This window comes from Castor canadensis, chromosome 10 (genome assembly GCF_047511655.1).
Source record: "Castor canadensis chromosome 10, mCasCan1.hap1v2, whole genome shotgun sequence".
Lineage (NCBI taxonomy): Eukaryota > Metazoa > Chordata > Mammalia > Rodentia > Castoridae > Castor > Castor canadensis.
Window position 1 is genome coordinate 134957601 of NC_133395.1, and position 16631 is coordinate 134974231.

The 16631-nt window shown below is 38.6% G+C and overlaps 1 protein-coding gene across 1 annotated transcript in view; it reads right to left on the minus strand.

The window, feature by feature from the left end:
* The window catches only part of Il5ra (interleukin 5 receptor subunit alpha), a 37865-nt gene that overhangs the window by 16259 nt on the left and 4975 nt on the right, over positions 1 to 16631 (minus strand). The window contains exons 2-8 of the mRNA XM_074044277.1: positions 15855 to 15939; positions 13777 to 13922; positions 12818 to 12965; positions 10134 to 10287; positions 9871 to 10058; positions 7030 to 7175; positions 4281 to 4419 (exon numbers count right to left, since the gene is read on the minus strand). Coding sequence (XP_073900378.1) covers positions 4281 to 4419; positions 7030 to 7175; positions 9871 to 10058; positions 10134 to 10287; positions 12818 to 12965; positions 13777 to 13922; positions 15855 to 15927 — 994 coding nt within the window. The 5' untranslated portion in view covers positions 15928 to 15939. The remainder of the gene's footprint in view (positions 1 to 4280; positions 4420 to 7029; positions 7176 to 9870; positions 10059 to 10133; positions 10288 to 12817; positions 12966 to 13776; positions 13923 to 15854; positions 15940 to 16631) is intronic.

The following is a 16631-nucleotide window of genomic DNA, read 5'->3' on the forward strand; positions in this document are numbered from 1 at the left end:
GACTTGTGAAAATTGGGAAGTCAGCTCTTAAGACAGAGAAGTCACTTGATGAAGAACAGCCGATAATGAGTACAGATAAAATAAGACTACTACTTCCATTTCTTCAAAGAAAAAAAAAATCTATGCTCTGGGAAACTCTAGAACAGATGGCACAGTTCAGAGCAGAGACTGCCAGTGGCTGGACCCACTGACTGCATCCCCTGTGACTCCAGCTGACCAGGGACCTTGCTAGCCTGAGGGAAGCAACTCCCCCTACACACACCAGCCCCTATCTCATCAACCTTACCATACATCTCATCCTTCATGAAATAACCTTGGGCTATAATGGGTTAATTCGTTAACTGAATCTATTCTAATTTGCTAATTGACTCATAAGTCACCTATTTGAGAAAATTATACACTGATAGCTATTTCTTGGCTGTTTGACAACTATTGAGCCATTTAATATCTCTGGGCTTCTCTTTCCTTACCTTAATTAAAATAAAGGTGTGAACTTAATATCAAAGGAAGGGGAGATATTTGAGTTGGGCCTGGGAGTGAAAATAGAAGAGGAGGGCTCTGGGGTACCATTTATTTGGCAATGTAGGAGAGAAGGAAGAGGCTAAAGGAAATGAATGTAGTGACAAAATTGCCCGATAGAAGTTAAATTGAGCATAATTATTGCTGCAATCTCAAGGGGTAAGGAAGAGCCAGGCAAAATGTCCCTGAGGGGTTTGGACTTCCTATTATGTTTATTAATCATCTTGATGAAAACAGAAAGTCTGCATTGATTAAATTCACTAATGAGCCTAAACTGAGCAGGGGAGTAAATTCCAGAAAGGACAGATTTATAAGGTAAGTACTAATATTAATCAGCTCGTCTTCATGAAATGGGTGGCAGTAAATGAGATGAGATTTGCCATAGTTGATGGCAATGAGGTACACCTGGGAGGAAACTGCAACCATGGTCAGATCCACACAAGCAAGCTGTGATCCAGGAAATAATGGCAGAGAGCTCTAATGCAAAGAGCGAATAAAAAATGAAAAACAAGCTTAAAATAAGCTCTCAGAATGGATCACAATTTCACTCTTGGGTGAATGTAAGGGGTGATACAGAGTAGAAGAATGTGAATGGCAGCTGGAGGCAACCATGAGGGTGTGGTGACATTTACAGGTGAGGAAACAGATGCCCAGAAAAGTTAGATGTGGTAGGTTAGGACAGGGCTGCAAAATCCTGGCATCTGTGGTGGCAGGAGAGCATCCTCCTCTGACAACCTAAATTTAACCTCAGAATCCTTCTCAACTCTTTGTAAGTGGTCTCTGAAAAGTTGGCTCAGGAAATATGTTTTTTTGCTCTAACTTGAGTCACAGAAGTAAACATTACCAAGCCAGGTGCAGTGACACACATCTGTAATCCTAGCTACTCAAGAGGTAGAGACAGGAGGATCTCTGTTCAAGGCCCACCTAGACAAACAGTTTTTGAGACCCCATTTTAACCAATAAAAGATGGACATGATAGAATGGACCTGTCACCCCAGCTTCCTGGGAAGTACAAATAGGAGGCTCATAGTCCAGACCAGTCCGGGGGAAAAAAAAGTGAGACCCTATTAGAAAAATAAAAAAAACAAAAAAATCTGGTGGCATGATTCAAATGGTAGAGCACCTGCCTAGCAAGCACAAGGCCCTGGATTCAAACCCTGAACTCAATACTGCCAAAAAATTTTAAAACAAAAAATAAGAAGTAGACATTGACAGAGCCAATGAGTAAAACCTGGATCTCTTGATTTATCTTATGATTGTCTCTTAACTCTCTACAGTCAACATTTGACTATGGCTTCAGATCTGAAGCACTCACAACACACAAGTGGTTTCTTAGCCAGAATTCAACCTTGGTGTCCACCATGTTGGTTTGAGGTCCCTTGGGCAGCACTTAAAAATCTCTGAAGCTGTAGTCATGTTGGAAAAATAGTTATAAATATCAATGAGCCAATGAGTTTTGTGCTCTTGGGGAATAACATAAAGCATTTTTAGAAAGGAATCCACTGAGCACAAGTATAAAAATTATGCATCTAGTGCAGGACATTGTTAAAAATTCCCAGAGGCTGATTAATGCTACTTCTATTTGTTTCCCTCTTGGGGTACAGAGTGAATTTTATCTGTGCAAATGAAGCAGGGTGAAGGAAGTCCTGTGTGGGCTGGGTCAGTTAAATTAGGTTGCATGTCGAACTGGAGAGGCGGAAGGAAGGGAAGGTCAGCCTCAGCAGAATTGTGAAGTAGGTGGATTTGGCTGATTCTCAGTTCCTTTTACCCCCCTTTCAGTTCCCTCTCCACAGGAAGGCTAGTACTGCTTCTCTGAGTCCCTGAGTTTTGTCAGGTCCACTGCATAAGGCTGTGTTAGTTGAGTGTTGCACAACTCTAGGGGGCACCATTCTCCTATGCTTGGGAACTGAGCACATCAACTTGACCTGCCCCCTGCAGACTCACAACATTCATTCCTTGGGCCTTTCTTCCTGTCAGTCTTCCATGGAACTCCACCTGATAGGCTTCAGATCTGACTCATATTACATGGGCTAATGGGCCAGTGCCCAAGAATTTACTGAGATTCACCCAGTATCTTAAATAACTGGATTACTTAACTACAAAATTTCAGCATGTGCTTAAAAGAAATCTCTTTTTGCTGGGTGTAGTTGTGCAGGTCTATAATCCCAGTTACTTTGGAAGCAGAGATAGCAGCATCAAAATCCAAGGCTGGTCTGGGCCAGCCACAAGTCTTGTGTTTTTACAAGACTGTCTGAAAAAAAACTAAAGCAAAAGGACTCGTGGAATGGCTCAAGTGGTAGAGCGCCAGCCTAGCAAGCCTGAGGCCCTGAGTTCAAACTCCAGTACCATAACCAAAAAGAAAAAAACGAAGAAACAAAAAACTCTCTCCTTAAGTGTACTCTTCAAATGGTCACAGAATCCCCCATAGGATTTATAAGAGGCAACATAACCAGGCATAATCAGAAAGTTGGCTTCCGAGATTGTGTCTGTAAGTCTTGAATTTGTTCAGCATTTTGCAGCTTGCAGGAGCCTACCCTGCCATGGTCAGAGTGCTAAGAGACTGGGTGCTAAATTCAGTTAACCTGGGGCTGAGCGCCATGGCTACCACTTGCTGGCCATGCAGATAGTTAAGCAAATTACCTAACCTTTCCAAACCTATTTCCTCATCTGCAAAATCAGTTTGCTGACACAATTAGCTAAGATACTACAAGATCATTATTCAGCACAGTGCTTGGCAAATAACTACCCATACCTGTGTTTTGCTGCAGTTGTTCTATTTCACAATATCGGGGAGGCAAACAGGTAGTTCCCTCCTTTATCCTGCAAATGTGTCCCTTCATCCAGGGTCTCCATGTAATCACCATTACCCTTCCTCTCTCCCAGTCCCACATAAGATACTGGTTTTACTTGCCAAGCAAACTAGTCAATTTGATCCTAAACAAAAATGGTTGCAGAACCAACACAGGAGCCCAGAAGACATCTGAACCTTTAGATCCTCTGTTACTGCTGGAGGCTCAGGGATGGATCTAGATATCATGGACCCTGAAGATTATTAAATTTTTGCATCAGCTTCAAGAAAGGAAACAACAGTATGAATTCAGAATTTGTTTCTATAATGGCAAAATTATTGAGATGGAGAACAGATTACTGGTTTCTAGGAGTTAGGGATGGAGGAGGGAGAGACAGATAGAGTTTATAAAAGGGCAGCTGGTGGGTTCCTTGTGGTGATGGCCACTGTGCATTTGACAAAGATAATGGATACAGGAGGTTACATATGTTCTACAACTCCATAGGACTAAACATGCAAATAAGTATATATAAAATTGATAGACTGAAAAATATTGGTAGATTTTGAATACTAGATTTCTGGTTATAACATTGTACTTTAGTTTTAAAAGATGTTACCCTTGGGGGAAACTAGGTGAAAGGAAAAGGTGATCTCTCTTTTTGTTAAAACATCTTGTGAATCTACAATTATCTCAACATAAAAAGTTTAACCTAAAAATTTGGACTGAGGTAGAAACAGGAAAATGTGGGAATTACGAGCAAAACAAAACAAAAGCTAGGACAAAGCCTGGGAAGGACATGTGCTAATGAGAAGATGGGACCCTTGAGTTTCATGACTTCTTAGAAAACCTGCCTGTGGTTGAAAGGCAGTAGACTGTGGGAGAAGGATATGAGAGATTCAGAAGCATTTCAGGGCCCATGAGTGAAACACGTGTACTTTCCAGGATCGCCTGCTCTCCCTGTGACGGACTCACCAACATAAATAGGTTGACTCCATTCACTCCATAGCCCGTTTTCTCTGCATCCAAAGTTCACTGCTGCTTTCACTTGAATGGAATAGTTAGAAACATCATCAATCGTTGAGATGAATTTATTGGTTGACACTTTTTCCACCTAAATGAGAAAGAATTAGCGTTATAATAATCTCTAGGCATATAAATTATTATGCCAATTACCAATTTGAGATGTCATATGTAGGTAATATGACTCACTGTTCAGCAGTTAATTTAAAATCAATAGGACATGTTAACTAATTTATTCCAGACTCCATCAAAGTGATGTGTTGGCATTTACCCTTCAGGGGAAAACTATCTTGTAACTAAAATATGTAAAATGGTCATTGTGAAGTCTAGGTGATACAATCTGAGCTCAATTGATGTTTCAGATTGGAAAACTGAAGTAGCCTCTACCAGCATGCATAATCCCTGTCACTTTGTCCCTCCATTCTCTGAAGTGACATTACTAAACCGTATCACAGTTTCCATGGTATTCAGCCCACCCCATGATCACTGCTTATGCCCATTTTTGCTCTCATTTTCTTTTTTCCTTCCTTCCCTCCCTCTTTTCTTCCTTTTTCCTTGTTCCTTTCTTCGTTTCTTTGAGACAGTATCTCTCTTTGTAGCTCAGACTTCAAACATGCAATTTTCCTGTCTCAGTCTCCTGAGTGCTGAGATTATAGGCATATGCCACCATGATAGGCTTCTGTTGTCTTTTTCTTGGATTATTTTAGTAGCCATTAACATATATCCCTTTGTCCACGTGATCTCTTCATACTCACCTAAAGCTTTGACTCTGCTACCAAAATTATCTTCCTATTCTGTAAATAAGGTCCTCCATCATGCAAAACCTTTCAGTGCTTTCCATTGCCCATAATTATGATTTAAAATGAGAAGCTATTTATTTTTTTAACAAACTCTTACAAAGCCACTCTGGGAGAAATGCCAGTGTGAGAAAATAGAGTTATAATTCCAGAGTTGGCCTTATGTCTAGGTTAATTGAATTACTGCCTCTTAGCTGAAGGAACCATGCTATCTCAGGCCTTTGACTTCCTCCTTTTCCTTCCACCCCTGCTAGGCAAAGTGTGGTTGATGGACAGGTATTGATTAGGAGCTGTGTATTATTGGTCTGCAGTAAGATAAATACATATATTGACACTACAGTTTAGAAAGTTTGAGAGACATTTGACATTGTTGTGACATCCTAGCCCATGATCAGTGGGCTTGTATTTTACATTTGTGGCTATTTGTTTTTCTACCAAATCATTATTTTTACTATATTTTACAAAAGCACCAACCTGTAATGAATTAAAAACTTATAGAGAAAACCAGTCCTTTACTGTAGGTATTTTGGGAAGCACAGGCTAAGAAATTGTTCTCCTTTTCTCTCACTAGTTTCTATTTATCCTTCTAGGTTCTATTCAGTTCCTCTCTGTGGAGCCACCAGAAGGTCAGTTTTCCTGCTCCCTCCTTTGTAACTCTACTGGCCTTTGCTATGATAGGGTAACCCTAAGACTGTCCACCATAGTGCCCTCCCATTGCATAAACAAGGTCTTATTTCCTCATATGTCTCCTACCAAGGAGCTAATTTGTAAATATTTGTGAAATCAAATTGAATTTTCTTTGCTTATCAGCAAGACATGAGTTTGAATCCTAACTTCTCTATTTTTTCTCTACCTTTGTGACTATAAGCAAGTTATATCATCCCTTTTGCCTTAGTTTCCTGAAAATGGGAAAGATAATTATAAAATAGAATATGGGATAAATGAACATAACAAAGCTTGACATGTATAATTTAAAATATACCATTTGTACCATTTCTAGGTGTACAGGTCAGTAGTGTTAAATCTAGTCACATTGTGTTACAACCAGCCTTCAGTATGTTTTTCATTTGTAAAACTGATATTCTGGGTTAGGAGTGTAGCTCAATGGCACAACTTAGTACTTGAGACACCCTGGGTTCAATCTTCACCACCAAACAAACATGCAAGCAACAAAAAAATCCTGAAACTGGATCCATTAAACAATAACACATTATTGTCCTCACATTCCCTGGTAACTATCATTCTAGTTTCTATTTCTTGAGTTTGACGATTCTAAGTACCTCATAAAAGTAGAATCATAGAATATTTGTCTTTTGTGACTGACTTATTTGACTTAACATGGTATCTTCAGAGTTCACCCATGTTGTGGCCTGTGTCAGAATGATCTTTTAAAGGCTAATATCACATTTATGTCTACGTCACATTTTGTTCTTCTGTTCATCTGTTTATCTATTCATCAATAGACACTGAGTCCTTCCAGCTTTGAGCTGTTGTGAATGATGCTATCAAGGGTGACTAAACATCTCTTAGAGACCCTGTTTTGAATATTCTGGTAGATATACCTACAAGAGCAATTGTTAGCTCATTTGTTAATTCTATTTGTAATTTTTTTTGAAAACTTGCCTTCCTGTTTTCCATAACAATTACATAATTTTATTTTTTAACCAAAACTAGGATGAATGAGTTTTCATCTAAACCTTTCTATTATTTCTACCAGAAGTATGTCATTTCAAAATGAAAGGCCTATAAGATTTGCCTTACTTCTGTAATAGCTGGAGTAGATCAAACTTAATTTTGACTTTATTAGTATTTAATTATACCCAGAGCAACCACCTGGAGATAATTTTTAAAAGTTTTCCAAATGGTTATCTATCATCAAATATTTAAATGATCAGAAGAATTACCTGAAAATAACCATTCATTGCATTGTAAATTTTCACTTCATAATCAAAGCACTGGGTTGGAAAGGGAGAAACTGGTTTCTCCCAATGGATATATAGACGAGTTCCTTCTAGCTCAGCTGTGACATTCATTGGAGGATTTGCTTGATCTAGGTTAGAGAATGAGAGGTTAGTGACATTTCTTTAGAATCAGTTATTGGGGCTGATAGCTCCAATCTGCCCACACTTCTCAAGGCATTTTTGAGATCTGCTCCTCTCAAGATTTACAATCAGGTCTTAATCAACTGATCAACAAGCCACAGGAAGCTGGTGGCTTCCTTTGGACTCTTATACTGTAGTGTTTAAGAGGAGACCCCTCTTGTAAAGTACAGAGATTACTATTCCAAGCGGAAGTGATCGGTTGAATGCATTCCCTGCCTTTATTGCAAGACTCACTCCATCATCTCTACTTAGACCAAGCTAGGATGAACTTGACCATGGACAGAATATTACCTGAACTTACCATTTGCCAGTAGGTGGACAAATCATTCCCCTTTTCTGAGCCTCAGGGATTTAAAAAATTATTTTTCCTAGCACATATTAACTGTACAAGGTGAGAAAAATTCTTGTGATATTTCCATACATGCATGTGATGTCTGGCTTTATTTGGTTTGGTTTGGTTTGTGGGGCAGAGTGGGAAGTTTCAGCTTTCTTGTGCATAAAAAGGATGGATTGAGCTACACTTGTGTTTACTTATATCTGTAAAGTTCTTCCTCCTTAGAAGTTATTTGGTGTCTTAAGGCCACATAAGGGGAGTGGAAATTATTTCTAAGTAAGGGTCCTAGATTATGTGACTTTAATCTCATAATGAATGAATTCTAGGGACAAGCTAAGAATGAGACCACTTCAGAGTCAGTCATTCTCTATGAAGAAAAATATCAATCAAGAAAGTACTTATTTCTTTTAGTAATCCTAGGAATTGGCTGCAATAAAATGTAAATCATAAAACAGAATAAATTCCTGTAGTCTGCTCCAGGTCAAATCCATTTTTACATTACCATTGTTTCCTGGGTCTCCTCAGCATCTTTTATTGCCTATTTTCATGAAAGTGACAGTTTTAGGTTGCCTAAGAAATACACTATTGAGGAGAATTGCATAACCTCTTTAGTAAGGGCTATGATTCTTTAAACAAAGTTATACACCATTTGATGTAAATATGTCACAAGCCAAATCATGCCCTTTAAATAATAGTTTAGTGTATTTATTGAACACTTCTTCCAGGCATCATTCTAAGCACTTAATTCTCACAAAAACCTCTCAGGGAGTATTCACTCATCCTTGTTTTTTCATGTAAGAAGACTGAGGCACAGAGGAATGGCCAGGTTATCAAAGGCCACTTAGGTAGCCAGTAGAATAGCACAGACCCAAGCCCAGACATCTTGGTTCCACAGCCCACAAAGGAACTACTGGGTGCTAATGACTGGTAATGCTCTGTGGAAGGCTCTGGATGCATTTCATTAATACAACCTTGAATAATATCTTCAGAGCTGAGAACTGATTGAACTCAAGAACTTTTAGAGAAAATGTGGTATTTATACATAGTGGAATTTTATGCAGCCATGAAGAAGAATGAAATCTTATCATTTGCAAGTAAATGGATGGAACTGGAGAACATCATTCTGAGTGAGGTTAGCTGGCCCAAAAGACGAAAAATCATATGTTCTCCCTCATATGCGGACATTAGATCAAGGGCAAACACAACAAGGGGATTGGACTTTGATCACATGATAAAGCGAGAGCACACAAGGGAGGTATGAAGATAGGTAAGACACCCAAAAAACTAGATAGCATTTGTTGTCCTCAATGCAGAGAAACTAATGCAGATACTTTAAAGTGACTGAGGTCAATAGGAGAAAGGGACCAGGAACTAGAGAAAAGGTTAGTTCGAGAATTAATTTAGAAGGTAACACACACGCACAGGAAAGCAATTCAAGTCAACTCCCTGTATAGTTATTCTTATCTCAACTAGCAAAAGCCCTTGGTCCTTCCTATTATTGCTTATACTCTCTCTTCACCAAAATTAGAGAAAAGGGCAAAATAGTTTCTGCTGGGTATTGAGGGGGTGGGGAGGAGATGGAGGGGGCAAGGGGTTAAGGGAGGGGGTGGGGGAAGGGGGGAGAAATGACCCAAACATTGTATGCACATATAAGTAAAAGAAAAAATTTTTTAAAAATTAAATTAAAAAATGTTAAAAGGAGAACATTTAGAGATGGGCCAGAATGGCTAGTGGTTCTAAAAGGAATTCATGAGGACTGTGTGCATGAGAGAGACAGAGAGATTGAAAGCCTGCCTTTGGACAGCTAAGTGGCCACCTTGTGGGGAAAAGGCTCAGAATATTCTAGGTGGAAATAATCTACCCGCCACAGACCCCATGGGAAGAAATTTCAGAAAACCAGTCAGAGATTGGTGAGAGATGAAATAGGTTCTTTTAAGCAGTGAGTTCCTTTTTCCTGGTTCAGTCATTCTCAACTTGGGGAAATTTTGCCTTCAAAGAAACATTTGACAGTGTGAGACATGTTTTGCTCACAATTTGGGGTAAGGAGTGGAGAGGATGTTATGACTGGCATCTCATGGGTGGTGGCTTAGATATGCTGCTAAACACCCTTCCATGTCCAGGACAGTCCCCTGTAACACTGGGCTATTCAACCAAAAGCTTCAGTAGGGCTGAAGTTGAGAAATCTGTCCCACTGGCCTTCTACCCTGGGTTGGATGGTTAGGTTACAGCACCAGAAAAGTGGTCACTTCTCTTCCAATGCCGAGAATCTATGACTCGGTAATTTCAGAGTGGGAATAAGTTTGTCTTACCAATGGTATAGGGAACAAACAGCTGATCGTAGGGCTGGATTGCAGCATGCTTGCTTGAACCATTAATATGCACTACAAGCCACTCGTGTCCTTTGCTCTTGATAAAAGTCCTAGGAAACCAGCACGCTGTATTTCTGTTCAGTGCATCTTTGCTGTATGCTTGGCATTCTTCGGTCTGAGAGCCATATCTAAATTGGAACACTCATGAGTTTTATAAGGCTAGAGGAAGCTACTCATTTGCATAAGTAAAAATAGATACTAACCTATAGTAGAGGAAATACTGAGTATCCTCAGGGGCATCCTTGCCAGCAAGCCAGGTGCAGCGAAGAGAAACTTGGTATAGCCTTAAGTGTGTGTAATTATCTATCGCAGTGTTTGTGGTACAAGTTAAATTCACAATTGAGGTTCCTGGAGACCCTAGGTAGTTGAAAATGAAAAGAGCAAAACATTGCTATGATAGCTTCTGAATGTTGTACTTGTGTTGAGACTGTAGTGATTGTGACTGTCTCATCTATCACCAAAAAGCAACCACTATCACCTATTTATAGAAACCAATTTGCAAAGGGCCAACTCAGTGTAGGGAAAAAACTACAATTAGAAAGTCCCAGGTTCTGACATCAAAGAGCTTGGTTGAGGTGTGGATGTTATGCTTGTGAGGTACACACAGGAAAGTTGAAGTGCAGTATCACACACTGTCTTTCAGAAACTGGTGTCCAGCAACCTTTGTATCTAGTACCACATTTATCAATAACTAGCTGTGAAACATGGACCCATACTACTTCTGAATCTCAGTTTTTCCAACTGCATACGAGAGGGTTGGCCAAGGAAGGTCACCAGTGCCCCTTTCCATCTCAAATTGTATGAGTCATTCATTCACATCCATGTTTCATGAATTGTATAGATTGCTGTGCCAAAGAAAATGAGTTTTGACAGTCCTGCAAAATAGTACCAGGACTTTGGAGACTCAGTATGCATTAGCTTGTTAAAGTCCCTTCTAATATACTAGGACCCAAAGGAAACCTTGAGATTATAAATGAAACCCCTTTATATTTTTTTCAGCCAGGATTTCTTGAAGTTATATGAGTGGAAAGACTTCTTTCATTTCAGGCCCTCTTGTCACCATGCTAACTGCTTACTCTTCAGAACTCTGTGAGAAAGCCTGGCCTTGCTCTGGTTGCTTGGAAAAGGCAAGAAAATATTTAGGGCTGGGATGAAGGAGGACCCACCAAACTGGGGGCTCTGGGGAATGGGAGAAGTATTTTTAGGTTAGTTTAAGTAAGCTGTAGATTTTTTATTACTGTCCCTAGTGTCCTTAAGGAGACAGAGGGAGTGGAGGAGATTCCCATTATCTGTAGAGAAGTTAAAGTCAGAAAGACTGACTAAAATCAGTTTGCTTTGTAATACACATATTGCATCCAGTTAAATATCATCCCTCTGTGTCTGGACTTGCCCCCTCCATAGTAAAATGTTCAGATGCTCAAGTCTCTTATAGAAAATGATGTCATATTTCACAAGATCTATGCTCATCTCCTATACTGTAAATCATCTCCAGATTAGAACACCTAATACAATGTAAATTCTGTGTAAATAACTATTCTGTATCATTTAGGGAATGATGACAGGAAAAATGTCTGATCCTGCTCAGTACAGACACAATATTTTTGTTTTAGAATATTTTTGATCCAGTTAGTTGAATCCATGTATGTGGAAACCATGGATACAGATGGCAGACTGTGCAAATGTGTGTGTGAGCAAGCCCACATACTAAATATAACCACATAGTCCATGCCCAAGTACCGTTTAGCGTTCCTAAAGTCAACTTATCTCACCGTTCCCATCCAAGGAATTATTTGGATGAGGGCATAAAAGATATGTCATTAGCATTGAACTGTATTGGGTACACAGAATAACTAGAATTTCAGAAAATTAATGTAAAGGAGTCCAGTTATTCATTACACAGAGGTGGAATAATAGTTTAATGTAAAATGATAATGACCCATATTTGTAACCTCTGCCATACCTTGAATTAGTTCCCTTACTCAGTAACAAGCCCATTGTGAATTGGTTGGCACATGGTCAAGGCAATATATTACAAGTAAACAAGATCTTTTCTATTCTCAGTCCTGAAGTACACTTCAGGAAGTACTATGGTTGGAATAAGTGTCCCCAAAAGCCCTTTCATTAAAAGCTTGGTCCCCCAACCCATGATGCTGTTAGGAAGTGGAGGATGCTTTCAGAGTGAGGGTCTTCTGGGAAGTATTCTGGTCTTTGGGTGGTGTCCCCTCCAAGGAGATAGTGTGACCCCACCCTCGTCTTCACATCTCTTTTTCTTCCCTGGCATGAAGTGAGCAGTTTTTCTCTGCCATATTCTTCCCCTATGATCTGCTACCTCACCACCTAGCCCAAAAGCAATGGGACCATTGACTCACATCCCTGAAATAAAAAACAACCCTTTTCTCTTTATAAGTTGATTATCTCCAGTGTTTGTTACAGGGACAAAAAGCTGACTAATACAGGAGGGATGATCTCCTCCTCCAGTGATGTGGACAAGAGAGTGATCTGAAAAATACTCGTGGGCATAGTTGAGCAAGACAACTGTGAGCCAGGGCACTTGTATATCCCAGGGCCTGATGGCGGGCATCTCTTCTCTTCTCCTATTGTGCTTATGTGTGTGAGTCTGTTTTCAACTGTTTACCAGAAGTGCAGGTAGCTCTGTGTACCAGAAATGCTAGCTTTCCCCTTGAAGGCCAATATAGAGGCCATGTGTGTTCTAGCTGGGGTTCAGTGGAATTGGAAGACCTATGAAAACAAGAAATAATCACAGACATGGATAACATCAAAGAATATTCACAGTTACTGATGACTGACTAAAGAGAAGCAAATTGTTATTACTTCCCACTCTGCAAAGTCTAAAATAGAAAACTAGACTTGCAGTGGTCTATTTTACCAGGTGGAGCTTGAAGTTCAGCAGAAACCCAGCTGCTGCTGCTGCTGGTGAGGAAGGAACCATCTCTTGGCAGAATGCTCTGCACACTTGCTGAGAAGCCTTGATGAAGGGGGCTCACATATTTGCTTTCAGTCTTCCTGGTTTCATACTAAAAATTAAACCCATCAGTCACGATATGTAATGGAGAAAAAAGCCTTAAAAGAATGATTTTTAATCAAATATGCCTTTGATTCTACTATTGAAATGACATAAATATATTGAAACATTTACGAAAAACTGAAAACACAAAATTGTCCTGATAACACAGTTCCATAATGATACATAAACACTTTATTCTTCCCACAACAAACTACATAATACAATTAAGGCTCAGGTTCCCTTTGATTCTCATCTCTAGTGCCAGTCTCCTCTCCAAAAGTAATTTCTTGATATGAAATTGTTTAAAATTCTATATTGACTGTGAAATGGTTAATACAAGTCACTTCTCCCTTAGTTTGATTTTATATGCACTTAATATGTAGTAGGTGCTTCAATGCATTGCTGGAGTAAACCTGAAGTTCTGAGAAGTGAAGTGATTGTTCCACAGTAGCAAACACAGGAAGGGGATGATCCTGGCTTTGAACCTGCATTCTCTCTTTACCCTTCCCTCTTACCATTTTTACTAGGCTACTCTCTTCTGTTCCTTTTGCATTTTAGAAGACATATAAAGCCAGTATTTAATCCATTGTACTTAAAAGTTAGTAAATGTCCTTTCTCAGGGGAAAGAATTTCCCCAAAGATAAAATATTCTGTGCTGCTGTTGAATGCATCCCATAAGGATAGTTCACCACTATGCATACTGGTAAAAAGAAGCCTTTAGTAATTGTCTATTTTTTACTGAAAATTTCATTTGATAAAGAAAATGCAGTCAAAATGAATATTTACCCTAAGTAATGATTGCCATTAGGATAAACACTTACTTCTTCTTCTTGTGGGACATTTATTTTCACACGATATTCTATGTTAACGTTCCATTGCTCTTGATGAGGATTTGGGCTCCAACTCAAAAGAACTTGAGCTAAACCAGTAACTTTAATGGTAAAATTGACAGGCGGAAGAAGTAAAACTATAGATTAAAAGAAAAAAGAACATGATGCTTAATTATAGATAAACACACTTAAGAAAATGTCTTTTTGCTTTTGTTTTTTTCTATGATGCTACAGATTGAACCTAGGGTGTGTGCACACTAACAAGTGCTCTACCTATGGACTATGACTCCAGCCCTTAAATTTTTTAAGAATATCTTATTGTATAGTATAATATTTTATTATGGCTATTAGTATACATAATACTGAAATGACTTTGGAAGAAGTTTCTTTCTTTATTTTATTTATTTACTTTTTTTTTTTTTTTTGGTGATATTGGGGTTTGAACTTAGGGCTTCATGTTTGCAAGGCAAGAGCTCCAGCCCTTTTTGCTCTCTTTATTTTGTAGATAGAATCTTGCTTTTTGCCAAGTCTGGCCTGGAAAAATCATTCTCCTATTTTATACTTCCTGCTATTGCTGGAATGACAGGCACATGCCCTACACACAGCTTTTTCCCATTGAGATGGGATCTTAAAAACTTTTTTGCTTGGCCTGGCCTCAAACCTCAATCCTCCTGATCTCAGCCTCCTGCAGCTAGCCTAACAGATGTGAGCCTCCAGTCCCCAGCTTAGAATTGTTTTTAACTCATCTTTGTTAAGTGTTTACCTGCAAATGTACATGTTTTTATTGAAAGATGAACATTTTATGACATCATTATTCATTATAACTGTAGTTTTGAAACTGAGGATCATTATCCATTAATAAACTGTTATTAATTTATTGAATTGTGACTAGTCCTTCATTAGTGTAAATTAATTGTGTAGTATTTCTTAGTAATATGGTAAAAATAGAGAAAATACCAGTGTACATCAAATATAATAACAGCTCTTCATGAATATCCTGATTCCATTGCATGAAGATATCTATGTATTTATACATGGAGTGTTTATATATGAACTGGCTCATTATGTAAAGTGTATTTTGTTTTTATTATGAGTCACAGTCGAAAGAGAAAAATTACATAATATAAGTGTTTATAGATAGGAATGAGTTTTTTTCCCTTTGTGGGCAACTCTGGCTTTGCTTTCAAAATAAAAGCTTTCATTTAATTAAAAAATCAGTACCTCTTCATTGTAGAAATTTCATAAACCACAGATGAACAAAAAGAAGAAAATAAAAGTTTCCTACAGTCTTACTACTGAGAATGACAGTAATGTGATATTTTAATATAGTTTTTCTGGGCATATATTTATATAACTTTTAAATTTTTTTTACCAAAATCAGGACAATATTGGACACAGCTTCATGAGACTTCATTTACTCTCTTTCTAAGTTGACAGTCTTCCCCACTGACCCTTCAGAACCTTCCACACCTCCACACCTCCACTTGCCACATGTGGACTTGCAGGGCTCAGTCCATCCTTCACTGTCCATGACAGTGTCCATTTAAATTCAAAGTTAGTGCTCAATAGTCCCATATGGATAGTGGCTACTGCACCAGACCATACAAAGGTAGAATATTACCATTGTCATAGAAAACTCTATTAAACAGTGCTGGATCAGACAACAGGACAGTTTTCCTTTCTTAAACTCTGTCACTGCACCATATCTTTAAATCAGCAAGATGAAAGATAGTGGAAGTTTCTTATTATTTATTGTGAGGCCTCCTTAACCAATCCCTCGTGTGAAAGGATTTCCTAAATGTGGCCACCAGTGCCACCATTATTACATGGTGCCCATACATGCACATTTGGAATTAGATTTCTCTCTTCAGCATAAAATTTAAAATTCTGCCAACAGTACTTTCTCAAAATACACCATATCTGAAGAGTTTATAATCCGATAAGGGTAAATATTTTCTTTTGTAAAATTTCTTAATTGTGAGTTTAGGAGAAAATCATACTATCATTTTTTAAAATGTGCCTTAAAAAAAAAGAAAGAAACACTGTTGAATTGAGTAGAAGGTCCTTACACTTTTTGTCAGGAAGTAAGTCTGCATGCAACACCACTGCAGTCCCCCAAAGAATCAGCAGTGCAAGCACCATGATGATCAGAGCCTACAGAAAACAAGGGACATAAGAATCCAAGTCATCCTGATGTCTCTTCTAAGAAAAGTGGACAGTCCTTTCTAGCATCAGATGTAGGCATTTGGCCATTTAACAAATATTTGTGACATATTTGTTGCATTCTAGCAAAACAAATATGTTGGACTTTGCTAATCAGTTGTGCATCCGTGGTCTGAGTGAAATCAATAATTGTAGACCAGTTGAGAAACTGCCTCAATGAAAGGGTGTTCAGGGCACAGTGGGAGCAAAGAGAGTTCTGATTTGAAATACCCTAAAGGGTGATATAGTGTTAATAATAGCCACAAAGGCATTCCTGGTGGTATCCACTGAATGTGCAATTCTGGAAAAGAAGAAAGCAAACAGAAGAGAATCGGAATTCAGGAGGTCAAAACAGGGCTTAGAATGGAAAAGTTCTAGACACAGTTATCAAGACATAAACAATAACGTTTTTATTTATGAGAATTTAAGTATGCGTCATTGGCTGGGGGGGCATAGCTTGGTGATAGAGTGCATCTGCCCCAGTATAGCTCTTCAATCCCTGCCCACCTACCTCCTCCAGCAAAAAAAAGACAAAACTTGACAAGAAATTTAAATCTACAACAATTTGTATTGTTAGAAAAAAGAAACTTTGTATCATAGCCCATAATAAATTTGAGATACTTTGAGTTTGGGAGGAGCTGATT